General features: G+C 36.9%; 2 protein-coding genes across 2 annotated transcripts in view; one reads left to right on the top strand and one right to left on the bottom strand.

Moving 5' to 3' along the window:
- Window positions 1-466: 466 nt before the first annotated feature.
- On the bottom strand, window positions 467-11,241 carry LOC110443784 (unconventional prefoldin RPB5 interactor-like). Its single transcript, XM_021488198.1, has 9 exons — window positions 11,110-11,241; window positions 8,928-9,006; window positions 6,534-6,669; window positions 6,161-6,252; window positions 5,573-5,633; window positions 4,337-4,511; window positions 3,431-3,572; window positions 1,485-1,703; window positions 467-795 (listed from the first exon to the last, which is right to left on the bottom strand). Exons 1-9 carry the CDS (start codon window positions 11,187-11,189, stop codon window positions 586-588), a joined length of 1,194 nt encoding a protein of 397 aa, XP_021343873.1. The 5' UTR covers window positions 11,190-11,241; the 3' UTR covers window positions 467-585.
- Window positions 11,242-11,399: 158 nt separating this feature from the next.
- Window positions 11,400-26,546, top strand: part of LOC110443968 (39S ribosomal protein L3, mitochondrial-like) — a 25,255-nt gene continuing 10,108 nt past the window's right edge. The window contains exons 1-6 of the mRNA XM_021488425.1: window positions 11,400-11,504; window positions 18,863-19,069; window positions 19,407-19,497; window positions 22,024-22,149; window positions 22,707-22,806; window positions 26,377-26,437. Coding sequence (XP_021344100.1) covers window positions 11,407-11,504; window positions 18,863-19,069; window positions 19,407-19,497; window positions 22,024-22,149; window positions 22,707-22,806; window positions 26,377-26,437 — 683 coding nt within the window. The 5' untranslated portion in view covers window positions 11,400-11,406. The remainder of the gene's footprint in view (window positions 11,505-18,862; window positions 19,070-19,406; window positions 19,498-22,023; window positions 22,150-22,706; window positions 22,807-26,376; window positions 26,438-26,546) is intronic.

Genomic DNA, 26,546 nt, shown 5'->3' with positions numbered 1-26,546 from the left:
CTTTCATTTCCTGGGCTCAAACCATCATGGTTTGATACACTGTACACAACTATTGTTGGGTTGATATTTAGCACAACACAACTGATACTAGCTTCTTTCAATTTGTCTCTTGGGTATATTTTAGATATTTGATTCAGGCTGAAATATAGTGGAAATAAACCACTAAGATATAAGTGTGCTATGAAGTAATAAATCAAGCCATGCTTCCCAGCCTCCAGACTCTGGTGTATCAAAATTCTTTGGCTTCAGGTTGAATTTCTACCTCTTCTATTTTCCTTTTTATTATCATTCTCAGTTAAAATTTAAGTAAATGTATCACTGAACTTATAAAACTTGATACAACAGTATCTGATATAGCACATTATGAGGACTTTGTGGTATCACAAAAGATTTCAATTAAGTAGAAAAATCTCTGAAATATATCTACACTTGAATCATCTCTCCTCGGCAACACACAATATACTTATGTATAGTATTTATTAAAATTCTTTATAGTTTAAGAACAAATGCAGTACAGATATCAACTATGGCACACCAACAGGAGATCTGTGTTATGATGGGTCTGTGTGACGCTGTCGTCCACACCTACTTCAGTCTCCCGGCCTTGAACTTTGACATACGCCTAGGCTGTGTGTCATCCTTCACACCAACTTCAGCCTCACCTGTACAGTGTCTGCGTATATCACTACTGTGTTTTATTTCTCCAGCATTTAAAACAGATTTATCAGAGTTTTTGTCCTCAAAGTTTTTCATCTGAAAATCTTGATTCTTCTCTATGACAGTACCAGAAAATGCCTGAAAAACAAAGATTTTTTTCCATAAAATCATTAACAACCCATACCTGACCATTTACTGCTTTATGAATCTAATTAAAGTTAGAATGAGTTCAAATCTGGGGTTATCGCATGTGATTTGCATTGTTGTCCGGGAAGCAAGAATTATCGAACACAGAATAAAATGACGTTTTCTCCCAAATTAACATTGAATCTCTCAAAAAAGTAAACGGTTTAAGATTTTTAATTGATAAAGGTTAACTTATATCCGATTATTTTAGTAAACTGCAAAAAAATGATTTTGGCATTTCTTATAACTTTAAAACTCTGTACGTTAATTTTGAAAATACATGTAATCAAGAAAACTTAAATTGTTTCAATTATAGGTTGAAGTGGATCCTACTATGGTAAGGATCTTCTTGAAATAATTTAATTAACGCCCTTGATTTATAAACTGATCAACAATCCCACCAAACGCCCTTGATTTATAAACTGATCAACAATCCCACCAAACGCCCTTGATTTATAAACTGATCAACAATCCCACCAAACGCCCTTGATTATTATAAACTGATCTAATGAATTGATCATTACCAATCCATAAATAATGATATAACTAATAACGTGTCATAGAACTTTGACTGTTAAACAATTACCCAAAGGACCCGAATTTTTACAGATTCAACAAGATTTTGACTTTTATAAACTCACCAAAGGACCTTGACCCATTCCTCGCCCTTTCCTACTCTCCTCGGCTGAGATATCTTCTTTCATTTTCACTTTTTTCTTCACTTTTGCTTTCTGCCCTCCATCTGTTGTATTTGATTTAAGTATAGATTTTGGCTTTGAATCACAAAACTGTTGGTAAATGTCTCTTGGGCTCTCGATTTTACCTGAAGTTTCCTTTTCTTTTTCTTCAGTTTCATCAACCTGGTTGTGAAAAATGTATTTAGTTAGTTTACTGCAGCCAGAAAGAAGTTCATTGAAAAACAAAAACAATTACTAATTCTACCAAGCATTGAACTTCCAGTTCCAGTTTGAAGAGATGAACACTCTCCACGTGGGTGAAGGTTTGTTTCACGGGAAAATGTCCCATGGTTGTTGAAGGGGTCAAAACTATAGTCTGGTGGGACAACAGGTCACACAATTTCAAAATATCTACATCTGAGCAGTCTGCCAGACGAGGAAGATATACCAACCAAAACTCCAACTGATTTACCTTCAACAAAAAGAACTTTTATCTAGAGGCTACCCCCCCGCCGCCCAGTTCTGCCCTTTGAATAAGCCTGAACAAAATTGTTTGCCTGACAATAAACCAACCAAAGGGCCATAACTCTTCAATAAAGGGTTGCAACAATATGGCAGCTACACAGCACAACTTTGTGTAAAAGGTAAACAATTTACAGTTTCATTGAAATATATAATATGAATCACAGGGACCTGAGAATTTGTTACAGCTATATTTGTTCCTAAACTAAGGTGTTCAGAGTAATTTTACATGTTTATGGGTTTACATCGATTTTCTGTAAAAATGACACCCCCAGTGATCACTGGGGATGTCATTTTTATCGAAAGTCAATCTAAACCCCTAAAACATGTAAAATGTTCAGCATTAGCAAACTGGACCATGCTTTTGTTCAAGTCTTTTAATATCAATGGAAACAGCATGGCAGTCATATACAGGCAAAGATGGGGCTGATGAGCTAGATGAATTTCATGAAAATGTGAAAACGATACTTGAGGAGAAGTAATGTCAATCTAGATATGTATCGAGGCAGATTAACCGGGTTCCCTTTTAAATTGCCTTCCAAACTCTTTAGATTTATCAAAAGGGATGGAGAGGGTTATAGACATGGTGTTGCAAATAAGGTAGTCCGAATTATTCTGATGTTTTATCGACATTTTTCAGACTGATATGAAAAAAGTTGATAAAACGTCAGAATAATTCGGACTACAAATAAGGATGATGTCAAACAAATAACACCAACATTTTTTTTACAATCATACAGAATATTGTGATGATGTTTACATGATATGAGTGTCATCAAGCAAGCCATTAACGAATGTGATTAGACGTAGACCATTTTCTATGTGAGGCTGGTAGTGGGTTCGACCATTGGCTGGGTAATATCAGGAAGACTTAATGATTGATCTTCATTTCCCCTCACTTGGCATCCAGTATCAATAGGGGTAAAAAAAGAGTACTCACTCAAGTTTCTATGTTCAACCATAGTAAGACAGATAAAGTAATCTGAATGCACTCACCCATTCAAAAGATATATCCAACAAGTAATACATGGGTCTGGCTATTTACCACATATTCCCTGTAGGTTCAGGGTAGGAATAGGCCCTGTGTACTCTGCTTGGGGGCAGTGAAGAAACCAAATCAATCTGCTGCCCCCATTTCAACATTTAAGATCTTTACATTTTCTCTCTACTTTCTAACAACCTTTTCCCCCTAGCTCCTCCCTTGGCAATACAATGTAAAAAGTACTCCATTTTCGGCCTTAGATTTGAACATTTGTACATGTGAGGAAGGCACTAGGTTCTGTCCTCATTTCATACGGGTAATATTTCTATCAGAAGTGATATTCTGGTTAAAAAGTTGTATATATTCCTTAAATAACTCTTTCATCCTCTGTTGATGTTAAATTGACCTTGGTGTGTGTGAAGCTGATACGTCTAGAATCCTCCTGTTCACTGCCATCAGAGGTGGATAAGGCACTCTCTTCATCCTCATCTTCATCCTCATCACTTTGTGGAGGTAGAGAGAGACAGACCTCATCTTCTGTACCCAACCTGAAAAAGAAATCGTTTTTGGGAGTTATAGTTAATAAGTTCCGACATACAGTCATCAGGGTCACTATAGTAACATAGTTACACTAAACACTAGGAGCTTGAAAACTTAAGTAATAACAGCATTCTACTGTACTGAACAAAACAACTACACAGCTACAGGTATAAGTGGATCTCTGTAAACAATGGACAGTTGGAAAACACAGATTAACCATTGTATCGTATGTTCCTGACAGCTTATACTTGGGAGAAATAGAGGTTCCTGAATGAGTGGTGATTTTTTTCCTGTTTATCTAAATCTGTAAAAGCCTGAGAAACCTGGAGATAGAACTAACTTCCACTACCCAATATCGTATCTTCAGCTGAGACGACCTAATAACACATGGCTTATTAATTGACACTTGTAGCCACTCAGTAATATGTTGAGGTCATTCAATGTATTCTTTCTATGAATTCGAGTTATAGCCCAGAAACCCTACTGTACCAACTCACATACATGACTGGCTTTAAGGGTCGAGTTATAACCCAGAAACCCTACTGTACCAACTCACATACATGACTGGCTTTATGGGTATCAACCAATGAAAATACCACACGTAGATGAGATGATATATTTAGCAAACAATTTGTATATTTTCCTCTCTATTTTCCCCACTAGGCTCAGTAATTACTGAAACAAGGACGTAAAGCCCAACCAATCAATCCAATGTTTTCCTCAAGGATGAGTGATGAGGTAATTTAGCTGTTACAAGATAAATCAGTATTACATCTGTAACTCGTTCCCTTCTGCTTCTATCCTTTCTAGTTCGTCCAGTCTGGCCCAGAGCTGCTCGTCTGTGATTGGCTGTCCCTGACCTTGTGACTGGCCCACTGATCCACCATCCTTATCTTTGGATACTTTCTTCTTCTTCTTTAGTTCCTGTACCCTTTTCCTATGTTGTTCTAAAATTGGCATTGATCAAAATTATTATGATTGTGTAAGGATTGAATGGCATTTTATCAATGTTCATGCAAGTATGAAGACAAATCGGCTACATACATATGCATAAATATGTATGTAATTGATTTGTATTCATATCAGCATGAACATTGAAAAAAGCTGTTCAAAAAGTATGTTTACAATCCCAACTTTATAGTTATGATTGATCTAAACACGGAAATTCCATTATATCATCAAAATTGAAGTGTCTGTGTAGTCGATGCAGACAAGAATCCAGGAATAGCCTTAAATCCCTTACCTCGCCAAAATGTTGCTTCTAACAGCTGTCTCACGTTATTCGAGGAGGAGGGGAGAAGCTTCAAAATGATGCCATATCAACTTAATCTCTTTTTGTAATGCTTACAGAGGAACTTGCAGAGGAAATGTGAATGTATTACTATGCCTTTTAATCGGTATGGATTAGTTATCAATATAACTGGAACACAGGTATTGCTTATAAATGATTGTAGTCCTTCAAACATATGATGTACCACAAGTAACTGTTAACATTGGATTACAGATTAGAATAAGTCAAAGAACAAAGAATTCCTACATCTCATTGGCCTCCACCCTACTGGGTACCATTTCACAACAGGGTGTAACTTACTTCCTGTTTGTGAAACAGTTCCCAGGCCAGTAATAATGGTTTATAGACATGTACCCGGTAATATACAAGCGGGCACATGTCAGTGTTGTCATCCATCTTCTCTAAATCATTAATGTGGACATCAGACAGACTTTTGGCATCTAGAATAACTTTGGGGTTAATGTAACGTCAATGTCGTCATTATCTTAATCAATTAATTCAACCACAGATTTCTGGGTTTCTGAGGCGAATATATATAAAATTACCAGAACACTGGGCCAGTTACAAGGACACTCCGTAATGGACTTCAGTGCTCTGGTTAATGTTTATATTTGCCTTTAAATCCCATGATGTCAGTTACAATCAAACAGAAACTCAGGGAAACCAAAGACCTTTGTCGACTCTTTTATATACCTTCAGGCCAGGAATAGGACTTACCTCTCCAGTGTTTCTCCTTCATTTCATCATATTCCTCTGTAATGTCTACCACACCCTGTTCCTGTGGAGACGGAAATAGGTTATACAATCAATGTACACAGAGAACATATACACTGAGCAGATGTTTTGTCTAACTGGGACTAAAAACAAAATTTACACGTATGCGTCATGTCTAGTAATTATATATATCTTTTTATTTTTTTTAATTTACCCATGAGTATGGTCTTGACTTATAACTATGAAATATCTGCACAACGAGAATTTTACATAGCAACATTGTAGGTATGATACACCAGACTGTATATAGACAGAAACATACATAAATGGGAAAATTTCTGATCTAGTTTAATTTTCACCTTTTTTCCCCATTTATCATGACAGTGGATGTTAGAACACAGCAGGCAATAAATAGTACATTATAATTACATGTGAAGAGCAAAGTTAATGCTGGGCAAACATGGATTTTGTTGGAAATGGGTGAATATTTGACGAGGAAAAGTTTCCCAGGATACATGTAGCTTACAGGTTTGACATCAAATAGGAATTGCCTTTTTTTTTATCAAATCAATCAATAAATATGCTTGTTACCACAGCAGATTTCTTAAGATCTGTTGTAAATTCCAATCTTGGTGACAAAATCTTTTTCTGTTGTTTTAGTCCGTCTATTTGAGATTCAACATCTGAAAAACAAAGCATGTATACAGTAAGCCATACAAGGTATGAGTGCTGTGGACATCAGATAAAATAAATCCAGTTTATTTTGATTATCAAACTACAGTATTGTAGAGTAATGTGCGATATGTCCACACATAAAACAGAACTGTGGACAACCTTTTCGCCATTGAATATCTATTATCTTACATTCACAATGTAAAATTGTTGTAGAAAGTATGAAAAAATTAGTCATAATGTTTTATTAGGAAGTCTAAAGTTATGGGATAGCAGACACAAATAGGCGTACCTTTCAAACGACGGCCTACAATGGCAGCTGCCTGCTTAGCCGAACGTTCAGCAAACCAGTTGTCGCCTAGCAACACCAGTACTTCATTGGTGTGTACCAACTTTCCCGGCATGAACGCCAAAGAACCAAACGGAACCTGAAAGTTGATTACAGGTGTGTTATTAAACTAATGTGGGATACATTATGTGATGATGAAGTCAAAATTTGACAGGATAATATTCTATTCTTGTTACTCCAATTAATCAGTGAATGAACCATTGAGATACAATATCCCTAAACTTTCAGCATTATCTTTACACAGAAAAATTGGAACTACCACAATACATTACAGTAAAATGTATACCAATATCTTTTTTTTTTATAAACTCAACATCAACTTCTAATAGCATTATGGATACAGCCTAAATAACAAAAATCAAAACTGTTTCAACAGGAGTTCCACAAATGATAAAAAACATGCCATCCAACAATATTACTGTACCAGGACTCAGACTGATTGTAATTCTATATCTACTAAATCTTATGCAAACGTGACTGAAGTTAAAATCATTTGTGTATATGCAAACCAGAGTTGCAGACTATGGTGTTAGATAATATCGAAGGAGTTTTATGAAATTCAGTTGAAAATTTTTCAATATCGTTTGACGATTCTGTAGCTGTGACTTTGACCTTGAAAGAATTACTTTATTTGTAAACTAAGCTCCAGAGAATGATGTCAGTAATAAAAATTCAACCAGAAAACATCTACATGATTAAGTAACTACATGTATATAGTCTCTCTCCCAATAAGTCTTGAGCTAAAAACATTTTTCTGAGGTTGCAGAGTGTAGTTAACTGAATAGAGTGTAGTTAACAGAATAGAGTGTAGTTAACAGAACAGAGTGTAGTTAACAGAATAGAGTGTAGTTAACAGAACAGAATGTGGTTAACAGAATAGAGTGTAGTTAACAGAATAGAGTGTAGTTAACAGAATAGAGTATACATAGTTAACAGAATAGAGTGTAGTTAACAGAATATAGTGTAGTTAACAGAAATAGAGTGTAGTTAACGGAATAGAGTGTAGTTAACGGAATAGAGTGTAGTTAACGGAATAGAATGTAGTTAACAGAATAGAGTGTACATAGTTAACAGAATAGAGTGTAGTTAACAGAATAGAGTGTAGTTAACGGAATAGAGTGTAGATCAAGATAGGGTTCTTATCAGATTGCTATTACACCATTCTGAAAAATAATCTAGAACTGTAAGCCAAAGGCTAATTAATACCCCTGCTCCTATATAAACCAGAACTGTAAGCTAAAGCTTACTAATGCAATGCAATAAAGTCTCCCACCACCGGCACCAGTAATGAGTTAATCACCATTTAAAAAAATAAAATAACAAAAAAAACACCCAAGTATTTCACACAAAGGGACATAACTCCATCAAAAAGGGTCCAAATTCCAAATTAAAATGCTGGTGCACAACTAAATAAGATACCGATCATCCATGCAAAGTTTCAATGAAATCCACCTGTTAGTTAGGAGGAGTTGCACGGACAAGTATTTTGCACAAAGGGGCATAACTCCATCAAAAAGGGTCGAAATTCCAAATTAAAATGCCGGTGCACAACTAAATAAGATACCGATCATTCATGCAAAGTCTCAATGAAATCCACCTGTTAGTTAAGAAGGAGTTGCGCAGACATGTATTTTGCAAAAAGGGGCATAACTCCATCAAAAAGGGTCGAAATTCCAAATCAAAATGCCGGTGCACAACTAAATAAGATACCGATCATTCATGCAAAGTTTCAATGAAATCCACCTGTTAGTTAAGAAGGAGTTGCGCGGACAAGTATTTGGCACAAAGGGGCATAACTCCATCAAACAGGGTTGAAATCCCAAATTAAAATGCTGGTGCACAACTACATAAGATACTGATCATTCATGCAAAGCTTCAATGAATGTAGCCGTTAGTTCAGGAGGAGTTGTGCAGACAAATATTTTGCACAAAGAGGCATAACTCCATCAAAAAGGGTTGAAATCCCAAATTAAAATGCTGGTACACAACTACATAAGATACTGATCATTCATGCAAAGTTTTAATGAAATGTACCCGTTAGTTCAGGAGGAGTTGTGCAGACGAGTATTTTGCACAAAGGGGCATAACTCAATCAAAAAGGGTTGAAATCCCAAATTAAAATGCTGGTGTACAACTACATAAGATACCGATCATTCATGCAAAGTTTCAATGAAATCCACCTGTTAGTTAAGGAGGAGTTGGACGGACAAGTTACTGTGGACGACAGACAGACATCCATACAGGGTGATTCAAGTATACCCCCTAATTTCGTTGCGGTAGTATAATATATGTATAAAGGAACAACTCAATTTTGGGATTGTTTTGCTGTCTACTTACCATCACATCATGCGATACCTTGTCAGGAAGAGTCTTAAGTCTGGTTTTTAATGCTTCATAATCGGACTTAAACTGTTCCCTGAAAGAAAAAAACAACAATGAAATTTGTTCTTGGCCACTATGTTCACCTCAATTGAATGTGTAACTCTTTAAACAATCAACTTGCCGTCGTCAACAATCCAATAGCCCAGAATGTAAATCAAATATAAACATCTCTAAACATCAACATGATATTTTTTTTCTACCATTCAAAACAATGACTGTGATGTTTTATTTCTTCCTTTATTTTACACTAGTTACTAAAAATTTCATTATTATCCTTTAGGAGTCACAGCTATTGACTTAACTAAGACACTTCTGATGTTTGAAGCGTTATCAGATATGTAATTCCCAAGATCAATACCAATTTTTTTTAAATTAAATTTCATTTTATTACTGAAATTAGACTTTGTTATATTAATTACATCATGGTCTAATTTCAGCTTGGTCAATTATTAGAGAGTTCATTTTATAACTTTGAAATGGCCAAAATTCAGTTTTGCTTCCTACCAGTTATCCAACACTTCAAGCTGGTACTAGCCCTGTCTGTCAAAACACCCATCATATAATTAATGTCAATATTCTGGGTGAATTTCCGGACAAGTCTACTACCTGTGGTTATTTCTTTTGAGAAATGTGTATTGACCGATCATACCAGTCACCTTGATATAAAACAACAAATAAACTGTAGTGATGGTTGTACAAGTGTAATAGGGGGAGGTCCGGAGAGAGTTTTGCATCCATGGTCACACGCTGAATCCATTTCGCGATCGTATAGTTTTTAGCAATGGTAACGAGTCGACAACTTCCCCTGCAGCCCTCTCTTGACCTCACCATTTTCGTCAGGTTACAGACCTGTTTTCACTACAGGTTCGAACACTGGATGTAGTGGTAATACAAGCAATTGGTTCAATAACTCAACAAAGTGTTTAAAATACAAGTAACTGTTTATTAACAAGACGGAATGAATATGTACAACAAGTTTAACAAATACAAAGCATAGCATTAGTGCCAAACAATGACAACTAATGTTAAGAAACCCAATCCCTACGTATGTAGAGTAATGGCCTATCCTATCTAACAGTACTACCAGTAGACTACGACCACGTGCTCCTAGCTCCCTATAGATCTACAGCGAACCACCATGTATCGATACCTAAGCCTGAAGCCCCTGACTATCCCTTAATACATGTACTGTAGTTCCTATAGCACTCTATATATCCCAGGAACGATAACTACATGTAGTCCTACGGTATTGGTACTGTTAGCATCACCTCGGCCCATGTTTTGCACTTTTAACAGCGCATAAGGCGGTAATGTTCTCCTCACCAGGAGAAGTGGGTCGGCTCACCGACCCTGTCAAGACGACCCTGTCAAGACACTGATCCCCGCCCGGACCCGCTGTTTTATACCCCCTGCTCCCCCCACCAAATAGCCCCGAAGATGAGTGACCAACTGTTAATCTCGAACCCAGCATCCCCATCTAAAAGCATGTGAGCGAGGAGCGGGAACCTATTCCTGTTATTACTATCCCCCACTTCCGGCCGTCTCAAAAGTGTAAACACACAGATTTCAGCACCGGTATCGTAGCAGCTGATCGCCAGGAATCCTACACTGAACAAAAAGCCCTACCCTACATAAGGGTGAATAACACAGAAAGTAACAGAGCCCTGTCTCTAAATCATAAACAACAATTATACTTAACAAAGTAATACAAATGTGAGAAGTAAACAACCTACCCTCCCAGACAAGATAGCATTCAAGCTTTGTACAGGTTAAATACCGGTCAAAGTGATAGCACAGACTATCTCACTATGTTCTGTAAACACAAGAGGTTGACATTTTTGACAAAACATATGCAAAATCACAGCAGTGCCTGTGGCTATAACTTGAAGATAAACAGTGCCCCTCACTACCACAACCACTAATCAGTAACATGATTAGAAGTACTACTGTTGGGTATCAATTTAGTGATGATGTTCACCCCTGAAACATCCAATAAAAATATCATACACATAAGAAAATATCTCCATATACCATGTACAAGGAAATTATAGCAAAATGTTTCTGTAAAAAATAGATTCAACTGGAAATTTAAGTTCGTGTCATGCATTAGAAAATTAAGCGTTGTAAACTATGTTACCATTTTTCGAGTTTTATGTTTGTTTCTATTATTGCTTTCTCTTGTTCTTCCTTTAAACGTGAAAATTGCTGGTAGCTCATCTTCTAAGCAGCTTTCTTGGTACATCCCATGCTGTACGTCGCTTATGCACACATAAAATAAACATACAGAATATTAAAATATTGCTGTCTGAAATACATCAATATGTTCAAACACTTAACAAATCATATGATGATAATCAAAATATCTTTAGATGTCATCAATGGGATATTATAGTAGAAGGTAGTTCTTATTTTGTTGGCTGTAAGCGGTATAGCAATGGCGGCCTCCATGGCGAAAGCCGGACAGGTGCTTGCCACCGCATCAAATTGTAGTTTTCAAAGTGTTTTGTTTAAGAACGTCGTGTCGACATCCAGGTAACGTATGACCATATTCATCCGCATTATTGGTTTTGTTAATTAGCTTATTTGGCACGAAATCTTATCAAAGACAGTCTAACACTTGCGACAAAAATGTCCTTGGCCTGAGATCAGGTCGGGGGAAACCACTAACTTGCGTATCATACGCAATCTCGCCTATTATAATAGCCAAAATCACTTTTATCCTAACTTTTTCAAATTGTTAGTCCAAGTCGCATTTATTCTTTCATGAAACATAATACAAATGCAAAAATAAACTTTATTTGCATGTGGGAAAGTACCAAAAATAGATGCAATACTTCTGGTAAAGTTACATCAACTTTCTAAGTAGCCAACGCTTTCAGTCAACATCTTTTAGCAAAAAATAATAATTTACCATGTCGTAAATTAATGCGATTTTCAATTATATCTTGCAAAAGTTACTGTTAAAGCGATTTGGGTTATTTTTAGTAACAAATCCATACCCCAACTTGCGTATAATAGGCTAGTTTGCGTATATACGCAAGTTGATGGTTTTCCCCAAACTGGAGATGGTGCCGTTTTCTGTACACCAACTATCCCTTTATTTGTTTCATTAATAATATGCAATAGGTATGGCCTCCTCAGCGGGTAGTTATATAATAAATACGAAAATCCTGCTATATATAAAAAGCTTCATTTGATGAACTGTCATTACAATTTTTTTTATTAGTTCACTAGGGCTACATTCGCGTATCCTAGTTGAAACGGTATGTGTGGCGCAGAAATATTTCACGATAAACGAACGCACTTGGATCGTTCTATAAGCAGAGCTAAAATGCACAGGTTTGGAGAATAAAAAACAATGTATCAAGAATATTATGCCCTACTTTTACGTGTCAACTGAATTACATAATTTATATTAAAAACTACATGTGGCTTGACATTGTTTTAGAAATAAATAACTTAAACTAGCAATAGTCAGCATTTTAGTTTCGGTCAGGTACGTCTGGACCACTCAACCTACATGTGCCTAATTTTCCTGAGGTCAGCCTTGGTCCATATCTGTGCCTGTCGTTTTCTTTACAATACAGGTTAAATCGTTACAACTGGATACGCGAATGTACCCTAGGCCTAAATCAGATACTGGAGCACCGGCAAATCAGGCTGCTATAGTTGTGGGATCGCACAACGCTCCAAAATTACTGTGCATACATCGTACGCACCTTGTTCGCAACTATGCGATTGGACAAAAGATCACCCAGGTGTGTGATTAACATATTTGGGATATGGGAAAATCAGTTGATCGATTTATATTTATACAGTGTATAAATAATTTCGGAAGGCTTGAGTGAAAGATAGTAAATAGTATACGTGTTTAATATCCGATCGGTATATTTTGTACTTTATCTAATTCTTCAATGCATATTACACATGATTAAAATGAGTAACTAATATGATGGAGTCAATTGATTGGAGTCATTGTCGATGAGGAATCATCGATTATTGACAGAAATAAAAACACAACCAGACTTAATTACCTGTGTTAATTGTGCCTGTTTCGCTTTTTTCTGGTAAAGGTAAAAGGTAAGGCTGCATATTTACATTTCATGTGTTCACAGTGCGTACCCGCATATGGCCGTATATCTATAGTACACACAATTAAAATAAGATAAGTTTATTTAGGGTTCAGGGTTCATAAGCCCTCTATACCAGACTCAAAAAATACATACAAAGTATTGCATATAATATAAATAATTTGATAATTATATGATTGCAGCTCTGTAATTTAAAAAAAGTTCTTGGTTTTTCCAGTGGTTGACTAGTTCATTTTTAAATTTGTTAACATTATTTACTGAAGTAACATATTCAGGTAGTTTATTCCATGTTGATGCTGATCTTATTGAAAAATGAGTTTTTCCTTAGCATGATCGTATACTCCATTAATAATTTTATATAGTTTGATCATGTCTCCTCTTATTCTTCTGAAGACTAATGTTGGTAGCTGGAGTATTTCCTGTTAATAATGATAAACTTTATTTATTGAGGATAAAATACATGTTTAGCCAAAGGCTAATCTTCCACATGTCCTCTATTTATCTTGGTTGCTCTTCGTTGCACTCCGTCTATCTCATCGATGTGCTTTTTTAGGTATGGTGCCCACACAGTGCTCGTGTTGTCCAATTGTGAGCATACTAGGCATTTGTATAATGGAACAAACAACCTTTGATCCATGAATTGGAATATTCTTATGAGAGGTGCAAACNAAAAATGGGGTTTTTTTTTTTTTTTTTTTTTTTAACTTTTTCACTTATGTGGTTATCAAAGGATAAATCGGAGTCTATGATAACCCCCATATCTTTGTCCTGGGTGATTGTAAGATTTTCCCATAGAGATGATATCTGTAGGTTGGTCCGGGGGTTTCTTGTCCTCGGGTTGTCTCCTTACCAAATTTCATGTGTTTGCACTTGTCAGGATGCATTTTAAGTAGCCATGTGTCGCCCAACTTACGCATTGTATCTAGATCTTTTTGGAGATACGCACTATCTTCTCTGTTTTTTATTATTTTAAAAATCTTGGTGTCATCAGCAAATAGATACATTTCTGACTGGACCGAGCTTGGAAGATCATTTACAAATATGACGAACAACAAAGGTCCGAGAACAGTTCCTTGGGGGATTCCCGATGTGACATCAGTCCATTCAGAGTCCGCGCCGTTTACTGATACTTTCTGTTTCCGACCTTTTAAAAATGTTGATATCCAAGAAATTATTTGTTCTGAGAAGTTATACAATGTACTAATGTAATTTACTTATAAGCCGATTATATAGTCCATATATATACAATCGATGTTCTGTCTTTTATCCAGAGCCTCTGTCCATTTATCCAACACTTCTAAAAGTTGAAAGGAAGTTGACCTTCCAGATATGAAGCCAAACTGCTTCTTCAAAAAGTAATTGTAATTTCTCGTGAACTTTGTTATGTGTTTCCTTATGACGGATTCCAAGAATTTGAATATGACTGATGTAAAAGTCACAGGCCGGTAGTTTCCTGCTGCGCACCCTTCTTAAAGATGGCACAAACCCAGGCTTTTTTCCAGTCATCTGGTAGAGTTCCTGTTGTCAGCGATTGGTTGAAAAGTTTTCGTCAGTGGGCATGTTATTGCTGCAGCAATGTTTTTAAGAAACACTGGATGAGTTCGTCCAGTCATGGTGTGATTCCACTCTCCTCCTCATTCACAAAGACATTACTCAAAAACGTACAAAGTCTATCTGCTTTATCTTTGTCCTTTGTGAATTTTGCTGACTTTTCGTCTTCTGGGTTTGAGTAGAGCTCTCCAATATTGGATTTAGTAGTTGATTTTGATTTTATATAGTTTCAGATTGCTTTAGGGTCCATTTTGGCTTTTCGTGCAATACGAGTTAATGACTTTACTTTGTTTCTGACTTTATTATACTCGATCCTTGTTGCTGTTTATTTCTTATTGTCTTCTTAGATAAGGAATGTTTCTTTTTAATGGCACCCTTTGTTGTTCCGTCTTCAGGAAATCTGTGCTGGTTGTTTCGTCCTATTGTAATGATCTTTGTTGGTTGTTTCGTCCTATGGTAATGATCTTTGTTGGTTGTTTCGTCCGATGGTAATGATATTTGCTGGTTGTTTCGTCCTATGGTAATGATCTTTGCTGGATGTTTTGTCCTATTGTAATGATCTTTGCTGGATGTTTTGTCCTATTGTAATGATCTTCGTTGGTTGTTTCGTCCTATGGTAATGATCTGTGCTGGTTGTTTCGTCCTATGGTAATGATCTTTGTTGGTTGTTTCAGCCTATGGTAATGATCTTTGTTGGTTGTTTTTTTCCTATGGTAATGATCTTTGTTGGTTGTTTCATCCTATGATAATGATCTTTGTTGGTTGTTTTTGTCCTATGGAAATGATCTTTGTTGGTTGTTTCATCCTATGGTAATGATCTTTGTTGGTTGTTTCGTCCTATGGTATTGATCTTTGCTGGTTGGTTCGTCCTATGGTAATGATCTTTGTTGGTTGTTTTGTCCTATGGTAATGATCTTTGTTGGTTGTTCATCCTATGGTAATGATCTTTGTTGGTTGTTTCATCCTATGGTAATGATCTTTGTTGGTTGTTTCATCCTATGGTAATGATCTTTGTTGGTTGTTTTTGTCCTATGGTAATGATCTTTGTTGGTTGTTTCATCCTATGGTAATGATCTTTGCTGGTTGTTTCGTCCTATGGTAATGATCTTTGTTGGTTGTTTCTACCTATGGTAATGATCTTTGCTGGTTGGTTTGTCCTATGGTTATGATCTTTGTTGGTTGTTTCGTCCTATGGTATTGATCTTTGCTGGTTGGTTCGTCCTATGGTAATGATCTTTGTTGGTTGTTTCGTCCTATGGTAATGATCTGTGCTGGTTGTTTCGTCCTATGGTAATGATCTTTGTTGGTTGTTTTGTCCTATGGTAATGATCTTTGCTGGTTGTTTCGTCCTATGGTAATGATCTTTGTTGGTTGTTTCGTCCTATGATAATGATCTTTGCTGGTTGTTTCGTCCTATGGTAATGATCTGTGCTGGTACATGCTTTACTTCTACTTCTATTAGTAAACGCCTGAAACGATCCAGTATTCAATGATGCTGATAGAATTTTTTATAACTTCATCCCATTTTATTTTGTCTAACTGAACATTGATTGTGGCATAGTTAGCTTTATTGTAGCAAGTTTTCCTTTTACGTTACAGATTAACTTTAATATTGCATGTAACAATGTATAAACGCAGTCATCACTTGCCAAGTGCACTTTGGTATTCAATTCTTGATAGCGAGTTTTCATCATTGGTTATTAATATATCTAAAATGTTAGGATTGTCTCCTCCTTACCATCTTGTTGGTTTGTATGCATGTTGGAAAAGGAAGTTGTCTTGTAGCTTTTCTGTGAACTTGTATTCCTTTGTTTCTGTACTTTCTCCTCTAGTATTCCAAGACTCTTAATTTATTCCTGGAAAGTTAAAGTCTCCCATTATAAAAAGTTGTTCACAGCCCTTATTAGCTGCTTCTTCTAAAAGGTCTTGTAATTTGATGTTATTTGCTGATCCAGAGTCTGACCTATTCAGATTTTGGTATTATTGCTGGTACTAATAGCTACAAACAGGTTCTCCTGGAATGATGTTGCCATGTTCACTTCTTCAGTCTTAAGATCTCTATTAATTAAAAATAACATTCCCCTGCCCCCCGCGTTTTCAATATTCTTGCTGAACATTTTGTAGTTTGTGTTCCCGTCTATATTGTATTCTGTTGCTTTCATGTCCTGTGTTCTGTTCTTTGCTTTCACTTCAGTAATTCCAGTTAGCTAATTAATATAATCTGGTTTTGTATCATTAATTCTGACATTTTGTTCCTCAGTTGGTCAGCGTTTGTGTACATACATTTTAAATTATTAATTGACTTTAGCTTATGTTGAATTTCCCTATTATTATTTAGATCTACAGTCTGTTTCTATTCTACCTGGCCGTCTGTGATCCGTATTTTGGTTACTTTCCTGGCCCATGGTGCGCCCCTGACTTTGTAGGTGAATTCCCCCCATGAGTTTTGTTTATTTTTGGCTTGCTGCCATGTTGCTTTTCCTGTTCCTTCTCAGCTCTTGTTAGGTCGTTACTTATTTTTGAATTCGTCTTCGACACCAAGATTCTTTATATTTCTGAAAAATGCTTGCTGAGCATCCAGATTGCCCAGTGATACCAGTAATGGCCTGCCTTTTCTTTGTTGCTCTGTGATGTCTTTGTTGAATTTTCCTAATCGTGTAGACTTGTCTACATGTACATCATACTCTCGGAGACTGACATTACATTTAAGTTATATGTTCTTATGCATCCTGGACTTATCTGCTTCCTGTGGTTTTGGCCATTCGACTGGATTTATCTGTTCCGATTCTCTCTGTTCTTTTATTATTCTGCGTACTGCATCCTCGTCACATTTTGTTGTTACTGTTTCCTCTAGAGTGGAGATCCTTTTTTCATAGTCCTGCAAGAAAGCTTTGCACCTTTCCTCAATTTTTCTAGCGGTGACAATGTTTTTCTTGACGATTTCCCTGCATTAAACACAGAACCACATGTAGTCGGACGTTTGCAGGATCCTGTATTCATCATTTGTCTTTATTTATAACAGGATCCTGTATTCCTCATTTGTCTTTATTTATAACAGGATGCTGTATTCTTCATTTGTCTTTATTTATAACAGGATCCTGTATTCGTCATTTGTCTTTATTTATAACAGGATCCAGTATTCCTCATTTGTCTTTTTTATAACAGGATCCTGTATTCCTCATTTGTCTTTATTTATAACAGGATCCTGTATTCTTCATTTGTCTTTGTTTATAACAGGATCCTGTATTCATCATTTGTCTTTATTTATAACAGGATCCTGTATTCTTCATTTGTCTTTATTTATAACAGGATCCTGTATTCCTCATTTGTCTTTATTAATAACAGGATCCTGTATTCCTCATTTGTCTTTCCAAGACATTTAATGCAGTGATGTGATCTACATCATTCACAATCTCCGACCCGTACGACAAGGTGTTGGAATGTCACACGGGTCAGAGAACATCTTCTTACATTCTTTACGTATCCTCCCATCTTCTTCATCTACCTCGTTGTCTGTATTTATAACAGGATACTGACCTGTATCTTTGTCTGTATTTATAACAGGATACTGACCTGTATCTTTGTCTGTATTTATAACAGGATACTGACCTGTATCTTTGTCTGTATTTATAACAGGATACTGACCTGTATCTTTGTCTGTATTTATAACAGGATACTGACCTGTATCTTTGTCTGTATTTATAACAGGATACTGACCTGTATCTTTGTCTGTATTTATAACAGGATACTGACCTGTATCTTTGTCTGTATTTATAACAGGATACTGACCTGTATCTTTGTCTGTATTTATAACAGGATACTGACCTGTATCTTTGTCTGTATTTATAACAGGATACTGACCTGTATCTTTGTCTGTATTTATAACAGGATACTGACCTGTATCTTTGTCTGTATTTATAACAGGATACTGACCTGTATCTTTGTCTGTATTTATAACAGGATACTGACCTGTATCTTTGTCTGTATTTATAACAGGATACTGACCTGTATCTTTGTCTGTATTTATAACAGGATACTGACCTGTATCTTTGTCTGTATTTATAACAGGATACTGACCTGTATCTTTGTCTGTATTTATAACAGGATACTGACCTGTATCTTTGTCTGTATTTATAACAGGATACTGACCTGTATCTTTGTCTGTATTTATAACAGGATACTGACCCGTATCTTTGTCTGTATTTATAACAGGATACTGACTTGTATCTTTGTCTGTATTTATAACAGGATACTGACCTGCCATCAACAAGTGCGGGGGAGGAAGCGTACTAGTAGACCACCTGGCTGGCATGTCAAGAAGGAGACGCATATATCAGACGAACAGCTGACGTGGCAGAACCGAGAATTCCTCAAGGAAATAGTCAAAAACAAGTTTAAAGACCTCCCAAGTCCTCTCAAGGAAGACCCTTGGCCAAGAGGAAAATGGAATCAAACGTAAAAGAATAGATCGTGACCTTTTAGAGATTCATGATGAATTTCATATTTTATTTATCTACCCAAATCATATAGATATAAGGAGGAAATACATATAAAAAGTTGAGGATGAGGATGATTTTTAGAATGAAGATGATTATGAGGATGATTTTTCATTACTTTGGTTTTGATGATTTTGATGATGATGACGATGCTGATGAAGAGGATTTCAGTGAAGTCGATGATGATGATATGATGGTGTTTATTTTGGTTTACAGAAATATGTTTAATTGAATCTTTAATGTATTAGGTCATGATTTCAACAAAGAAAGAACAGGTATTATTTTTTCATTTTTAGCACACGAAGAACTGGTGTTTTAGGATTGAAGCTTGGAACCATGTTACAGTGGACGAAAAGTGGTGTACAAACCAAAATAACACTTTACCAGGTAAGATATATAATCAGCCAATTACAAACAACACTTTACCAGGTAAGATATATAATCAGCCAATTACAAACAACACTTTACCAGGTAAGATATATAATCAGCCAATTACAAACAACACTTTACCAGGTAAGATATATAATCAGCCAATTACAAACAACACTTTACCAGGTAAGATATATAATCAGCCAATTACAAACAACACTTTACCAGGTAAGATATATAATCAGCCAATTACAAACAACACTTTACCAGGTAAGATATATAATCAGCCAATTACAAACAACACTTTACCAGGTAAGATATATAATCAGCCAATTACAAACAACACTTTACCAGGTAAGATATATAATCAGCCAATTACAAACAACACTTTACCAGGTAATATATATAATCAGCCAATTACAAACAACACTTTACCAGGTAAGATATATAATCATCCAATTACAAACAACACTTTACCAGGTAATATGTATAATCAGCCATGAGTAAAAAATACTCAAATGACTTCTTCTGAAGGACCTAACTAAGATCCGGGTATATGGTCAGTATCTTGTTTGCATGGAGTGCTACAAAGTTTTGGGGAAAATGCCCTTGTGCATTATTCTAGGTCAAAGCAGTCATGTAGCTTGCAGGGATTTAATAAACCCCCATTCAAGGTCACAAGGGTCAAATATGTTAAAAAGTAGATTTAGTTTGAAGTGTGGGCTTCACTCTCTGCCTGTCTACAAAGTTTGGGGCCCATTCATAAAACAGTAGTTAAGATATGCTGTAGAAACCTGAATTACACTTAATTTTATTTCAATACTTGAGGTCAAGGTCTAAGGTCAAATTGAGATCACAGTGACCTCATTTTAGGATGTGGCACACCACCTCTTCATGATGTACCTATAAAGTTGGATGACAATTAACAAAACAGTGGCTGAGATATGCTCCAGAAACCCTTATTTGAGCACTTGAGGTCAAGGTCAAAGGTGAAACTGAGATCACAGTGACCTCATTTTAGGATGCAACTCATCCGTTTCCTATGATGTACCTATACACAAAGTTTGATGACCAAATGCTCTTGAAACCAGCCAGCACAGAGGGAAACATGCATGGATGGACAGACCAAGCAAATACCATATATCCCCAACTTCATCAAAGTCAGGGTAGAAACATTCAAACTACTTATATTGATCTAAGCCACCAAGATAACCGATATCTGATCTTCTGCTTGATGTGTGTAGGGCTATCAACTCATTCAAACAATTACCCTAATACACATTCAAGGTCATATAGATCAAAATGTTCAAATATTCACAGAACTTTTTCCAAGTACCCATGGTACCTAGATTAATATGATGCCTATAGCTTGCTGGAGAAAGTGCTTTGAAGCTTATCAAGTAGTTAACTCTGACTTGCATTGAGATCATTGGGAAAGGTAATGATCAGGATTTGCTATGGACCCATCATGGATTTGTGTTTAAGAAAGACAGGAAATTGTGCACATATCTGTGCAATCTGTTTTACAATATTTCTATGTGGGCAGGCTACCCATTCTCTGCATATGAAATGCAGGCTTTGAACAATCACCTATTTACAAGTTATTATCGGGACAAACAAAATAAAGCAAAACTCTGTGTTTAGCATTGTGACCTTGACCTTCAGCAGCATTGTGACCTTGACATTCGGCAAACTACACACGGTTCTTTGCATCCACAAGGACAACCCACACATCAAGTTTGAACTTTGTATGATCATTTGTTCCAAAGTTATGTGGACAAGCAGAATTGTATTTAGTATTGGTGACCTTGACCTTTGACACACCATACTCAAAGTCAATACGGTTCATTGTATCCACTAGGACAGGCCAACACACCAAATTATTTTTGGAACAAATACAAAGAAGCAAATTTCTGTTTTTAGCATTAGCGACGTTGTCCTCTGGTAGACCACAACCAAAATCAAACAGTTCTTTGCATCCACTAAGACAACCCACACACCAAGTTTGAACTTTGTATGGTTATGTGATCTCAACTTAACATCTGGACAAGAAGAATTCTATTTATAGCCATTTTGACCTTGATCTCTGGCGCATCATGCTCAAAATGCAGTTCTTTGCATTCATTAGAAGTTGAACTTTGTATGATCATTTGTTCTCATGTCAGAGGCGTGATATTCAATCTGTAGCTTGATAATATACGGGGCTGTTAACTTTAAAAACAAAATGACTTTCTCTAAAATGAGCTATAACAAAACAGTTGCTGAGTGCAGGCCACATTGACTGACTTTATAATGCTTGCTATGATGATTTGATTAAATTACAGAACAGGGGTGTAAAATTTCACATTTTGAGTGCTAGCCCGCAGGCAGATTTTATGAAATTCTACTAGACTCGGTTATATTTTTACAGTACCTAAATGCTGCAAACTTTCTGTGGCCCTGACATAAATCTGCGAGTTGCTGGCATCCAGCTGGTGGAATTATGAGTTGATATACTTCGTATGTTGTTACTGTTACAAGATGAGAATTATTTTTACTTTGTAGATTATTGACAATCATGTGATACGGTATATACCACCACACCAGTTCAATGCGTCAGTAGGAAGTACTCCGTACTGGAAGAATTTTGGGGCTGTGGTGGTGGGGGCACTCAGCGCCACTCCACAAGAAGTGAGTATTTTGTATCTGTATAATGGATTATACTAGCATTAAAGATGTATCTAGGGTTGCTCTATCAAACTCATATTAGAGATGCTGAATTTGATCTACATTTTACACAGTTATATCATGCTGAAAAGAATTGTTTTTATCAATATCTAGGTAACTAGAAATTCTACATAGATTATAGTGTTTTAAAAAAAAGTATTGTCAAGTTAATAGTGTTCATCAATTTGTAGCATTTAAATTACTTTTCATGTTTACACCATTGCTTTTTATATATGGTTTGAATGATTTCTGAAGCGTTCTGCACCCTTCACAGTTGTGTAAATATTCTACATCCCTAAAGGGCTTCCACTACTGCTCAAAGAGTAGGGTATTGATGATAGTGTCTTCTTCTTTCCGTTGTTTCTGAAATTTGCAATTGATTGGTATCCATTGTGATAGTTGATTCAATTATCTACAGAAAATTGCATGATTATGAAAACAAAGATAAAACCACTGTCAGCTTTTCCTGGGGATGTTTTAGTGTGCTATCTATCACCAGGTGTGATATTATCTTGTTGCAGTTCAGAAAAGAATACAACAACTTATTTTTGGAGGCAGGCGTACCACCTAAGAGAAAACTCACACGGTTCTTGGTTACACCTAACGCCGCCATTCAGCCAGGTAGGTCAAAGGTCAAAGTTACAGATCAAAGGTCAAAATTGTACCTGAGGCAGCCATACAACAAGGTATGTCAAAGTTACCTGAGGTAGCCATACAACAAGGTATGTCAAAGTTACACCTGAGGAAGTCATACAACAAGGTATGTCTACGTTCCACCTGAGGTAGCCATAAAACAAGGTATTATGTCAAAGTTACACCCGAGGTAGTCATACACCAAGGTTTGTCAAAGATACACCTGAGTTATCCATACAACAAGGTATTTCAAAGTTACACCTGTGGTAGCCATACAACAAAGTATGACAAAGTTACTCCCGAGGTAGTCATACACCAAGGGATGTCAAATTGTACCTGAGGGAGTCATACAACAAGGAATGTCAAAGTTACACCCGAGGTAGCCATACAAAAAGGTATGTCAAAGTTAGCTGAGGTAGCCGTACAACAAGGTATGTCAAAGGTACACCTGAGGTAGCCATACAACACGGTATGACAAAGTTACTCCTGAGGTAGTCATACACCAAGGTATGTCAAATTGTACCTGAGGTAGTCATACAACAAGGTATGACAAAGGTACACCTGAGGCAGCCATATAACAAGGTAGGTCAAAATTGTACCTGAGGTAGTCATACAACAAGGTATGACAAAGGTACACCTGAGGTAGCCATACAACAAGGTAGGTCAAAATTAAACCTTAGGTAGCCATACAACAAGGTATGTCAAAGTTACTCCTGAGGTAGTCAAACACCAAGGTATGTCAAAATTGTACCTGAGGTAGTCATACACCAAGGTATGTCAAAGTTGCACCTGAGGTAGCCATATAACAAGGTAGGTCAAAGGTACACCTGAGGTAGCCATACAACAAGGATTGTCAATGTTACACCTGAGGTAGCCATACAACAAGGTATGTCAAAGTTACCTGAGGTAGCCATACACCAAGGTATGTCAAAATTGTACCTGAGGTAGTCATACAACAAGGTATGACAAAGGTACACCCGAGGTAGCCATACACCAAGGTATGTCAAAGTTGCCCCTGAGGTAGCCATATAACAAGGTAGGTCAAAGGTACCCCTGAGGTAGCCATTCAACAAGGGTTGTCAAAGGTACACCTGAGGTTGCCATACAACAAGGTATGTCAAAGGTACCTGAGGAAGCCATACAACAAGGTAGGTCAAAGGTACACCTGAGGTAGCCATACAACAAGGGTTGTCAAAGGTACACCTGAGGTTGCCATACAACAAGGTATGTCAAAGGTACCTGAGGTAGCCATACAACAAGGTAGGTCAAAGTTACACCTGAGGTAGCCATACAACAAGGTATGTCAAAGGTACCTGAGGTATCCATACAACAAGGTAGGTCAAAGGTACACCTGAGGGAGCCATACAACAAGGAATGTCAATGTTACACCTGAGGTAGCCATACAACAAGGTATGTCAATGTTACACCTGAGGTAGCAATACAACAAGGTATGTCAAAGGTACCTGAGGTAGCCATACAACAAGGTATGTCAAAGGTACTCCTGAGGTAGCCATACAACAAGGTTGGTCAAAGGTACCCCTGAGGTAGCCATACAACAAGGTAGGTCAAAGGTCCACCTGAGGTAGCCATACAACAAGGTATGTCAATGTTACACCTGAGGTAGCAATACAACAAGGTATGTCAAAGGTACACCTGAGGGAGTCATACAACAAGGTATGTCAAAGGTACTCCTGAGGTAGCCATACAACAAGGTATGTCAAAGTTACTCCTTAGGTAGCCATACAACAAGGTTGGTCAAAGGTACCCCTGAGGTAGCCATACAACAAGGTATGTCAAAGGTACTCCTGAGGTAGCCATACAACAAGGTATGTCAAAGTTACTCCTTAGGTAGCCATACAACAAGGTTGGTCAAAGGTACCCCTGAGGTAGCCATACAACAAGGTATGTCAAAGTTACTCCTGAGGTAGCCATACAACAAGGTAGGTCAAAGTTACACCTGAAGTAGTTATACAACAAGGTATGTCAAAGTTACACCTAAGGTAGCCATACAACAAGGTATGACAAAGTTACACCTGAGGTAGCCATACAACAAGGTATGTCAAAGTTACTCCTGAGGTAGCCATACAACAAGGTTGGTCAAAGGTACACCTGAGGTAGCCATACAACAAGGTAGGTCAAAGGTACACCTGAGGTAGCCATACAACAAGGTATGCCAAAGGTACCTGAGGTAGCCATACAACAAGGTATGTCAAAGGTACCTGAGGTAGCCATACAACAAGGTAGGTCAAAGGTACACCTGAGGTAGTTATACAACAAGGTATGTCAAAGTTACACCTAAGGTAGCCATACAACAAGGTATGACAAAGTTACCCCTGAGGTAGCCATACAACAAGGTATGTCAAAGGTACCTGAGGTAGCCATACAACAAGGGAGGTCAATGTTACACCTGAGGTAGCCATACAACAAGGTATGACAAAGTTACACCTGAGGCAGCCATACAACAAGGTATGACAAAGGTACACCTGAGGTAGTCATACAACAAGGTATGACAAAGTTACCTGAGGTAGTCATACAACAAGGTAGGTCAAAGTTACACCTGAGGTAGCCATACAACAAGGTATGTCAAAGGTACCTGAGGAAGTCATGCAACAAGGTATGTCAAAGGTACACCTGAGGCAGCCATACAACAAGGTATGTCAAAGTTACACCTGAGGTAGCCATACAATCAGGCAAGTCAATGTCTCAAAGTTACACCTGAGGTAGGCATGCAACAAGGTATGTCAAAGTTAAACCTGAGGTAGTTATAAAACAAGGTATGTCAAAGTTCCCTGAGGTAGCCATACACCAAGGTATGAGAAAGGTACACCTGAGGTAGCCATAAAACAAGGTATGACAAAGTTACACCTGAGGTATTCATACAACAAGGTATGTCAAAGTTACACCTGAGGTAGTTATACAACAAGGTATGTCAAAGTTACCTGAGGTAGCCATACACCAAGGTATGACAAAGGTACACCTGAGGTAGCCATACAACAAGGTAGGTCAAAGTTACACCTGAAGTAGTTATACAACAAGGTATGTCAAAGTTACACCTGAGGTAGCCATACAACAAGGTAGGTCAAAGGTACACCTGAGGTAGCCATACAACAAGGTATGTCAAAGTTACACCTGAGGTAGCCATACAATCAGGCAAGTCAATGTCTATGTCGTCTACAGTAATCTTCCTTCAATGTAATATTTGTTATAAACTGTTTCAGACATTTATTATTTATGTTTATTATTGATTATCAAGTTGACATTGAACTGGTTACTGGTTAAACTATTCGAATATTGTTTTAAGTAAACAGTAAGTAAAAGTCCGTTGGTTTGACAACCTCACTTCAGACACAACAGAGATAAAGACTGGGTAGCAAAAGGCTGTCAGTAACATAGTCATGACAACATCAACTGAACCGTCTGTGACAGTGTGTTGGTAAAGTATGTGTTCATTAGGTCAAATATATTAGGATTATAAAGGATAATTCAATAGACTATGGAATTGTTTGTGAGACATAAGTTAATCATGTTTTCTCAAAACCTAATTGCTTGTCTTTTTAGGTACTCCTCTGTCTGTTATGCACTATCGCGTTGGAGATTATGTAGACGTACAAGCTAAAACGTAAGTCACCAGTTGATGAATCACTGTTATAATAACAGATAAATATCTATACTGTTATAATAACAGATAAATATCTATACTGTTATAATAACAGATAAATATCTATACT

Source organism: Mizuhopecten yessoensis, unplaced genomic scaffold (assembly GCF_002113885.1).
Source record: "Mizuhopecten yessoensis strain PY_sf001 unplaced genomic scaffold, ASM211388v2 scaffold1961, whole genome shotgun sequence".
Lineage (NCBI taxonomy): Eukaryota > Metazoa > Mollusca > Bivalvia > Pectinida > Pectinidae > Mizuhopecten > Mizuhopecten yessoensis.
Note: the sequence above shows the minus strand (reverse complement) of the source record. Positions and strands in the feature narration are given on the sequence as shown.

Bases quoted from the DNA above. Each gene is read 5' to 3' on its own strand.
- LOC110443784 (XM_021488198.1), bottom strand. From the start codon at position 11,189: ATGAGCTACCAGCAATTTTCACGTTTAAAGGAAGAACAAGAGAAAGCA. The intron at 9,007-11,109 runs GTAACATAGTTT...TTTTTCTTTCAG, and splicing joins AACATAAAACTCGAAAAATG to GGAACAGTTTAAGTCCGATT. The intron at 796-1,484 runs GTGAGTTTATAA...TTTGTTTTTCAG, and splicing joins GAATGGGTCAAGGTCCTTTG to GCATTTTCTGGTACTGTCAT.